The sequence below is a fragment of the Rhinopithecus bieti genome, unplaced genomic scaffold, assembly GCF_001698545.2.
Source record: "Rhinopithecus bieti isolate Rb0 unplaced genomic scaffold, ASM169854v2 scaffold_1295, whole genome shotgun sequence".
Lineage (NCBI taxonomy): Eukaryota > Metazoa > Chordata > Mammalia > Primates > Cercopithecidae > Rhinopithecus > Rhinopithecus bieti.
This window is the reverse complement of record NW_016803880.1, coordinates 5047706-5057877: the sequence shown is the minus strand read 5'-3', so window position 1 is coordinate 5057877 and position 10172 is coordinate 5047706. Positions and strand designations below refer to the sequence as shown.

Genomic DNA, 10172 nt, shown 5'->3' with positions numbered 1-10172 from the left:
GGTGACAGAGCGAGACTCCGTCTCAAAAAAAAAAAGATAACGAAAATTAAATCTTGAACTCAGTTTGCCCCAGTAAAGAAAATCTTAAATTTGGAGACATACTTGAAAAGGAAGCTACACTGACAGGAGCCCAGAAGTCATGAAGAAACAGTTCCAATCCCTTCCCTCCCCTTCTTCCATCCTCTTCGTTCTCTCTTCCCTCTCCCTTTTTCTCATTCTTTCTTGATTCCCTCTTCTCTCCCTCTCAATATTATGTAATATGGGCAGGATTATACAAAAAGTAATTTCCAAGGCCAAATTTAAAGCTAGATCTGCCCTTACTTCAAAATCCTTGCTTTTAAGAACTACTACCGTATTTCACTAAATCTAAGATATATTACTAAAGGAAAACACACACACACACACACACACACACACACACAAACACTGCAAATTCTAATTGCAAGATACCATCTACTATAAGGCTCATATATTTTCAGAGATACTAAATATAAAAAGAATCTCCACAGTGGAAATGATAAAATGATGTGGTACACGGCTTCCCCTTTTCAGATCTCCAGACTCCCAATACATAGGACATATAGTTTTGTTTAATTAAGAATTAGGTATTTGCCTATTCTTCCCAATCAGAATCACATCTCCAGGCTTGATCTTTGACAACCATCAGCACCCCTTACCTACAGAGCACCTGATCTAGACTGTCCTTGTTAGGCTCTGTTGCTACCCAAGTCCCAGACCAACAAGGACCATCCTCATTACAAAGGCAGACCATTCACAAAGAGTTTAGTTTGTTAATATTTCGTTTGTTGATGCTTGAGTTAGCTTTGTCAAAGTTGGATTCTTTAATTCACCCAGCTCTCAATGTGCCCCTTGTATATACAGGGACCTCACTGTATGCAACAAGTTAAAATGGTTTAAGGGAGCGGTTTTCAAATTGTGCTCTGGTGATCCAAACAGGTATGGCGCCAGGCCCCCTACTACCACATCAGTCAAGATAGTTAAGTTTTTATATTTTATATTCTGGGCCTCTTGAAAACCACTACCTTAAAACCACTTAGAAGGAACATCAAGAAAAGGTCAAGCAGGACATAAAGTTTCAAGACAACTGACCATGTTGATGTAAATACTCTCATTCATCTATCTCTGTCTTAAATAGGCTGAAAAAGCAACAACACCGATAGACAGACAGACAGACAGATACACCGATAGATACATAGACAGATTCTTTTAAATGTCCTCAACGTGCAGTATTATTCAACAAAACTAACACAGGAATCATTCTAACAAAGAAAGGCAGACACTCTAAAATGAATACTCCAGAAGAACACACTTACTTTTGTTGGCATCCACTCATCAAGTTTGCTATCCAAAACTACGTCATAACAGAAGGCACCAGAAATTACTGTAAATCCAACCAAAATAAAAAGCAAAGTCAAATCTGCCCTAACAGAAAGTTACTAATTTGCAACAACTGAATATTTAGACTACGAAATGAAGGATTAGCAATGTCTCCCAACTCTACAAATTATAAAATGGTTGCCATTCTTCCAGCTGCTTGCCAGAGCTCTATCAAATTTCCCTTAGCCAAAAGATTGTTAACCCCAAATCACTAATCACTAATATTTTTTAAACATTCAAGTTTTCTTCAAAAATGCTAATTACCATACAGATTTCATAAAGTTACCAGATGTAAAAACTCCAGGTAGCCGAGGCAGGTGGATCAGCTGAGGTCAAGAATTCAAGACCAGCCTGGCCAACATAGTAAAAACCAGTCTCTACTAAAAATACAAAAATTAGCCAGGCGTGGTGGCAGGTGCCTATAATCCCAGCTACTCGGGAGTCTGAGGCAGGAGAATCACTTAAATCTGCGAGTTGCAGGTTGCAGTGAGCCAAGATCACACCACTGCACTCCAGCCTTGGCGACACAGCTAGACTTAGTCTCAAAACAAAAAAAAAACAAAAAAAAAAATTTTTAAAAAGAACAATGTATTTAGTAAGTAGATAAATAACTTAATGGATATGAAATGCTAAATTTCTTTTATATCGCCTAAATAGCTTCTTTTTGGTGTTTTGTTCTTAGAATCATTTATTGAGTTTCTTTCAAATATTTTAGGTATACCTACTTCTTTAAAAAAAAAAATTATACATGTGATCCTACCATACTTACTATTCCAAAATCCTAGTTTTAGCAAAATTACAATTTACACCCTTTCATCTCACCAAAGTGTTGTCTCTCTCCAGAGTAATAGTCATGTCTGGTGAGATATTACCACCTCAGGACAGCTCTTCCCAGCAGTCTACTTATACTCATATTTCCTCCTCCTCTACACATGCAATTTGGAAATATATGCTTAAAGTTGTAAAAAATAAACGCTGAGGGCTAGGAGTGGTGGCTCACACCTATAATCCCAGCACTTTGGGAGGCTGAGGCGGGAGGATCATGAGGTCAGGAGATCGAGACCATCCTAGCTAACACAGTGAAACCCCGTCTCTACCAAAAATACAAAAAAATTAGCTGGGCGTGGTGACGGGCGCCTGTAGTCCTAGCTACTCGGGAGGCTGAGGCAGGAGAATGGCGTGAACCCGGAAGGCGGAGCTTGCAGTGAGCTGAGATCGCGCCACTGCACTCTAGCCTGGGCGAGAGTGAGACTCTGTCTCAAATAAATAAATAAATAAATAAGTAAATGCTGAGATAGCGGAATTCCATGAAATTCATATTCAAGACAAACACTTTCCAGTAATTCTATGATGTTAATTATTAACCTGCAAAGACTACTTCATGTTTCATCATCATAAGATAGATTTTGTTACTCATGATAAATGAAACATATGTATAATGCTAATTTATACTAGATAAAATTAGAACTAAACTCTATACATCATCAAAAATAGGTATCAAAATATTTAAGGATCACAAAAAGACATATATTTATATGTGTACATTACCAGGAATTTCTGGAGCTCTGACCAAATTGACCATGTATTCATCTTTGAACGCCCTCTCTATCACACAGCCCATCATCATAGCACAGGAACGCCAATAAGCCTAGAAAAAAATATATACGTATATAAAATATATATAAACACACTGAGATTCACTAAAGTTTCGACAATATTAAATTTTAAGTGAACTTTTGACTTCAAAAATATTTCTCATATATTTCTGTTCACACAATGTAGCAACAGTTACCATCAGGCAATGACTTTACCTCAACCAAGCAAAAATCAAGAAAGAATGAAGCATCAACTTCAGGTTCTTAGTAATGTTTCTGTGCAAGATACCAAGCACCATAATGGTTGTCAACCCCGACAGACAGTTTTATTATCTGAAAGTATTTATTTTTAACCCAGGATAAAGTTAACTTGTTAACAAACTTGTGCTAAAGTAAAATAAATGTATTAATTATGTAACTGTTTATACCATTTATAAATATGGAGAAAAAACTCAACTTTTATGAATGATCAGTGACTCTTATCCTAAACCTAACACCCTAACATGTCGTTCAGATTACTCATATTTACAGCAGAGCAGCAGCAACTGGGCTTTCATCTTACCAGCACATTTTGACTCATGGACATGCCTGATTGAGATGGTATCAGAGCAATGACCTGATCAGAGTCAAAAGGAGAAACCTGCAGTGTACCTGTCCATTGTGTTCCCCTCTTGCTGACACTACTCTGAGCACTTTTCAGAAGCTCTGTTTAGCATTTGAGGACTACAAAAGTGGGATCACTTCTCCATTATAAATTCTGTGCAACCACATTACACTAAAAATAAGTACAGACCCAGGCCTTGAAGACAACTGGCAACATGTACTTCTTCATCTATCCTACTTAAATGTCTTTAATGTCTGTTGAACTCCAGCCAGAATGCCTAGGTTCAAATGTGGACTCCACTAGTTCATAAATCAGTAACCTTGGTCAAGCTGCTGAACTTCTCTTTGTCTCAGTTTATTAATCGGGAAAATGGGGAGAATAGTATGAACACTGTAGAGTTTGTATGAAGGTTAAACGAGTTAATATCTGTAAATCACCTAGAACAGTCCCTGATACATAATACATACATACCCATTGTTGGCTATTATTGTCACTTCTATCATTTTCTTGTTCAATTATTTCAACAAATATTTATTAAACACCTACTGTATGTATATCAAGAACTAGGTCCAATAAGGGAAGTGGTCCCTATCTTCACATTCAACAGTTTATGGTACAAAACAAAATTCAAATATCATATCTAGAGACTAGCCAAGTTGTGTGAGACCTTAGAGAAAAGAGGATTAATTTTGACAAGGAGAAACTTAGAAGGTACCACAAAGCAGATGGCCTTTTAATTGAATTGTAAAAAATAAATAGGATTTTAATAGAGAGAAAAGAAAATGCTCACATTTGAAGAAAGCATCAAAAAAAGCAAGGTGGATAACACAGCATAAACCATTAGTGACTGATATGGTTTAGCTCTGGTTCCCCACCCAAATCTCATCTCGAATTGTGATCCCCATGGGTCGAAGGAGAGACCTGGTGGAAGGTGACTGGATCATGGGGCGGTTTCCCCCAGGTTGTTCTCATGATAGTGAGTGAGTTCTCATGAGATCTGATGGTTTAAAGGTGTTTAGCAGTTCCCCCCACTCTCTCTCTTGCCTCCATGTACGATGTTCCTGCTTCCCCTTCTACTATCATTAAGTTTCCTGAAACCTCTCCAGCCATGAAAAATTGAGTCAATTAAACTTTTCTTTATAAATTACCCAGTCTCAGGGAGTTCTTTATAGCCATGTGAAAACGGACTAATACAGTGGCCAAGTACTCTAATGTGGCCAGAACAAGAAGGAAAAGGAAAGAAGCAAGGGGGAGGCCAAGCTGGAAAGGCAGGCTGGGAACAGATTATACAGGGCCTGGAAAGCCGTGTGAATGTTATCAGGTAGGCAAGTTCTTTAGGTGTAAGTGACATGCTCCTTAGTCATGTCACTTAATAAAGCTGTTATAGGCCTGTAAAAGAACAACTTTTAAGTACCGAAAAAGAAAGTGGGGAGATGGGTAAGCAGAAAGAGTTAAAAAGTTATTGAAATCATCTAGATAAGATGGTCAAAGGCTGAATTCAAGCAGTAGCAGTGGAAACGGAATCACCCACAATATAGTGATTAATGAATGTAAGTTGAAAAAAGATATTAATATAAAAGACATAGCATACCAAAAACACCCAGAAATGGATGCCACTGATATTTTTTGAACTATAAAAGTGCCTAATCTAACAGGTAAAACATTGACTAAAGAGTACAATACAACATTTAAACTTGGCCATATTTTTACACTACACCCCATAGAAAACAGGTCTTAATAAAAGGGAAATAGGGAAATAGAAAAGAATGTAGAGACAGAAATACCTTATTCACTTCTCCTGGATCACGATCTTTGAAAGTAAGAAATTTAATTTCACAGGACTTTGTTAAAGGCTTATACATGTCCCAAGGCTGTCCATCCACCAGAGCCAGAATGGACTTCCTGCAGTACCACTCACTTAAATCTAGAAATTTAAAACAGACTGATTATCTAACAAAATCCAGAGTGAAAAGGTACATGTTTAAGTGCTACATTTAGAAATAAAACAATGGGAAGGCAAGATTCTGCAGACTGTCCTTTTAGAGAAAAAAAGTATATTACATCTATAATCAATTAAAAAAAAAAATACCCTACAAAAATTAGCCAGGCATGGGGGCACATGCTTGTAATCCCAGTTATTTGGGAGGCTGAGACAGGAGTATTGGTTGAACCAAGGAGGCAGAGGTTGCAGTGAGCTGAGATCATGCCACTGCACTCCAGCCTGGGTGACAGAGCGAGACTCCGTCTCAAAAATAAATAAATAAATAAATAAAATAATACCCAATATACTCAAGGTCTTATTGGTTATTAACAAAATTACCCAAACCATTTACAAAATTCATTAAGGCTACAACTAGTTTGAAATTAATTTGTCAATTATTAATGAAACAATTTTCTAAGAGTTACACTTGAATATTTAGAGAGCAGCATCACGGATATATCTGGATAGATACACACACAACTCAAAAGGAAAGGGAAATATATTAAGACACACCTACAAAAATCAGTTCTAGATTGGTTTTGGGTCTTGCTCCCAAACCATCTCTTATTTCCATGACATAGATGCTTCAAGTTAAATACCGTAGTTACCATTTTTTCGAAATTAATATGAATTCCCAGATAAGCCAGTCAGCTCTGGTCTGTTTCATCAACCCAGAATGCAATGCCAACTGTGATTAGATGTTCTGTAATGACATAGCTACTTACAAAAGTACTCAAACTACAGGGTCTAAATTATCAACCCCTACATAAGCTCTGTAAAGACAGGGATCATGTCTACTTTTGCTCACTCATCAGTATATCCACAGCCTAGCACCAGGCCTGGTATTCACTAGTACTAGCAGGTATTCAGTAACAGTTTACTGAATGACTGCAAGCATGAATGACAAGAAAGTCTCACAGCAGGGGTCATGCTGAGGATGCTTCAGAAGCTGTATCACTACATGTGATGTGTATAAAGCTCCTTAAGGGCCTGAGTTTTGTCTTATCCTCTTCTGTAATCCTAATGCCTATCATATGGCAGAGGTTCCAGAAATACTTGAAAACCAAATGAGTACATATTTATAAGTACTAATTCAAGTGCCAGAGTGAAGGAAGATTAAGAGGGAGTGTACACTCTTTAGGCCAGTTTAAGCTGATAACTAAAGTTGTTAATTACCTAAATGGAATCATTACTGAGTTTTCCAAAAGTTTAAGCAATGCAGCTAGTCATGCCTGTATCTATTTTGGCGTTTAATTTAAATAGTACCAGTTCTATCAAAGGTACTATCAAAACATTTTCATCAAAAATAAAATATAGAGGTTCTTATTCCCTTCATTTCCACACCAAAGCACACATGGGGCACAGCTGTCTCCTTTAAGATATAAATACTTTTATCCCAATCACATTCACCCCATGCACATTCCCACTCACACATTTACCACATGTACATATAAATGTAAACAAAAATACAACACAGAGAGAGCTCAATGGAAGACAGATGATAGATGTAAGTCAGGCTATACAACGAAGAGGGGAGAAAGAAAAAGGCAGCAAAAAAAGCTGATGAATCTGTGGCCATGGCAACCCCTTTACACCAAAATCCTTTCTTGAGACCTGCATGGTGACTGCTCCCACCACATCACAGCCCTAGCTAAAAGGAGCAAGCAAATCCCAGCTACTTGGGAGGCTGAAGCAGGAGGATAATGTGAGGCCAGAAGTTCAAGACCAGCCTGGGCACCACAGCCACCCTATCTCTCAAAAAACAAAAATAAATTAGCCAGGTGTGGTGGTGGGTGCCTGTAGTCCCAGCTACTTGGTAGGCTGAGGCTAGGAGTTTCAGTGAGCTATGAGACTACCACTACACTCCAGCCTGGGCAACAGAGCCAGACCCCCATCTCTAAAATTAAATTAAAGGAGAAAGCACACTAGTAACAATGCACTCAGGTCTGGCCACCTTCTGCCAGAAAATAATCTAGTACCGTAAACAAAGCTAGATTCAAACAAGCCCCAGGCAGGACAATCTGTGCACTACACTGCCAATCTTGCAATACTCATAGTACCCTCCGGAGCTAAAGGGACAGTGAATAGACAATAAGGTGCCAGATGAAGAACCTCTGGGAAATCCAGGGACTTCTGCGCCCACCACATCTGGCTAATTCATTTCTATTTTTTGAGAGACGGGGTGGCTATGGTGCCCAGGCTGGTCTTGAACTTCTGGCCTCAAGCTCTCCTCCTGCTTCAGCCTCCCAAGTAGCTGGGATTTGCTCGCTTCTTTTAGCTACGGCTGTAATGTGGTGGGAGCAATCACCATGCAGATCTCAAGAAAGGATTTTGGTATAAAGGGATTGCCACGGCCGCAGATGATCAGAAGTAATTACAACATCCTGTCTCCTGCACCAGTTCTTCCACACAGCTCAAGTAAAAGGGTCAAAACTGTAACCTGATTCTGTTACTTACGCATGGCACAACTGTAGGGAGTTGAAATGTTTTTATTCATCACGAAGACAGTACCGGGGTCAGTTTTCCCAACATGCTTAACTTCTATCTTCTCAGTTCGGGGAGTTAATGATAACTGCCTGGCTTTCTCTTTATTAAAGAGGTCATTCCGCATTTCTGTCAATTCTGTCGGCGACAGCTGAGAAGCTGGAGATGTTGCTATAAATCCTGTGAATAAGTTACAACAAATATGAAGACTGAAAAAATGTTTAACATACTGCCAAAACTGCGCTCAGAGGTAAAATTAAACCGATTTGTAATATTAACAAACACCAGCGGAAGAAACAGAGCTGGCCCAGATATGTGTCTCTACTTTTAAATTTGGCTCTTTCACATCAGATCGCTATTTCCCACCAATTTCCTCTGTCGTGTTTCCAATCAGTGCTTTACAATAACGGGCAAAAAGTAACCAGGAAACGGAGTCAAAACTGGACTAGAGTCATTGGGAAGGTGAAGAAAGTGGTCGGTTTGAAAGGGTCTGAAGGAAAAGAATAAAATTTCAAGAAACTAAAGGTCCCATACCAAAACTATCAATATCCAGAATGAGAAATGCTGAGTTTATTTCCCAAAAGCCAAATCAGGGAACCTGCCAAGGCAAGTCCAAGTATTCCCAGGGAAGACATGGGCGCAGAGGCGGCCCAAGCTCCTCCCGCGGCCTGACCCGACCCCTGCCCTTGCCCCTGCCCTCCTCCAGCCCCTGGTTCCCATACATTTGTCCTCCCAAGCTGTGTATAAGGCCAACCGCCGCGGCGGGACTGAGAAACCCTCCTCCTTCCTATGCCCCGCGGGATGTCCCCGGCCCCGCCGCAGGTCCAGTGTGGACAGACAACACATTCTAGGCCTCCTCCCTGTCCCCACGGCCTCTGAAACTCACTCCAGCTGATCCCCCCACCGGATGCGACCCGCCAGAGCCGCAGCGCCCGGACACCCATGACCAGCGCCTCCATAGCAGCGGTGAGAACCGTCGCGCGCAAGTCCTTCTTCGCCCTCCTCCCCCGGAAACGGAGCGCGCACTCGGGAGTTCCGCAGGACAGTTCTGTTCCGGACCCAGCGCTCAGACTGCACACCGCCACCAGGGGGCGTCCGGCCTCGCTGGGGATTCCGTGGCTGAGACCCCGAGACTCGGAGCCGAGGCGCGTTACCTGTGCTCTATACCTGGGTGCTGTCACCGACCCAGAGTTGCAGGGCCCCCAGAGCGGTCGGCCTGCCTGCCGCCCACCACGTAGGCTCTGCAGGGAAACAGAGTCCCACAGGCGTCGTTGCCCTCCGCCTTCTGGCCTCTGCGGGTTCGATTCTGGCCACCCAGGTGAACCGCTTGCTTCCCTAAAAGAATATATGCATTTCTGCGGGGGAGGGGGGCAAGGAATGGGGAAGGCGTCTTCTATTTTGTCAGCGATGACATCTTCTAGCGCGTGTCTCAACTTTCAATTGTGCCGGGTAGGTTCTTAGTTCGGCTGGAGTGGGTCTGCACCCCGGTTCTCCTCTTAGCCATGGTAATAAAGGCCTCGAGACACGTCGCCTTGACTTTGGAGAAGACGTTGTAATTCGTAAGAGCTCTTTACAAATTTTCTAGTTTAGTTTATGTAGTACAGGATGTATAGGAGAAGGCATCCCGGGGCAGAATTTTTGTCTCTAGTCCACTGATGTATCCCAAGAGCCCAGAACAGAGCACAGCTCACAGTCAGCGCTCAACAGATGTTTCTTAAATGAATGAATGAATGAATGCCCTTGCAGGCAAACCTCAGCGCATTGTCTAATTCCTCTGTCCTACCAGGACATGAGTGTTATTTGAAGTAAGCACTCCGTAGGTACAGGATGGAAATATTTTCACTTACAGTAGATTAATACTGTGGCTTTACTTAAGAGTGTCAAATTCAGCCTTTCCCCCACTCTGTCCTTTGCCTTGCAATTGGAATCCGCCGCCACCAGGTGGAAGTGCCGTCTAAGGTACAAATATGACCCTGCGCCCCGATAAACTGACTCTCTCCTTGGCCCAAATGTTACACTCACAACCACTGCGCCAGGAAATTGTAAGTATCTTCACTTTTTAAAACGAGAAATGTAAGTGACGGAGCTTGGATTTACATCCAGGCTACAT

The 10172-nt window shown here is 41.2% G+C and overlaps 1 protein-coding gene across 6 annotated transcripts in view; it reads right to left on the bottom strand.

The window, feature by feature from the left end:
• The window catches only part of MRPL39 (mitochondrial ribosomal protein L39), a 120032-nt gene extending 110625 nt beyond the window's left edge, over positions 1–9407 (bottom strand). For 5 of the 6 annotated variants that reach the window (XM_017856528.1, XM_017856524.1, XM_017856519.1 and 2 more), the window contains exons 1-5: positions 8949–9057; positions 8036–8242; positions 5382–5521; positions 2947–3046; positions 1335–1402 (exon numbers count right to left, since the gene is read on the bottom strand). In XM_017856528.1, coding sequence (XP_017712017.1) covers positions 1335–1402; positions 2947–3046; positions 5382–5521; positions 8036–8242; positions 8949–9021 — 588 coding nt within the window. In that variant the 5' untranslated portion in view covers positions 9022–9057. Of the gene's footprint in view, positions 1–1334; positions 1403–2946; positions 3047–5381; positions 5522–8035; positions 8243–8948; positions 9058–9216 lie in introns of those variants that run through there. The other variant, XM_017856536.1, reaches the window with a different exon arrangement.
• Positions 9408–10172: the final 765 nt, after the last annotated feature.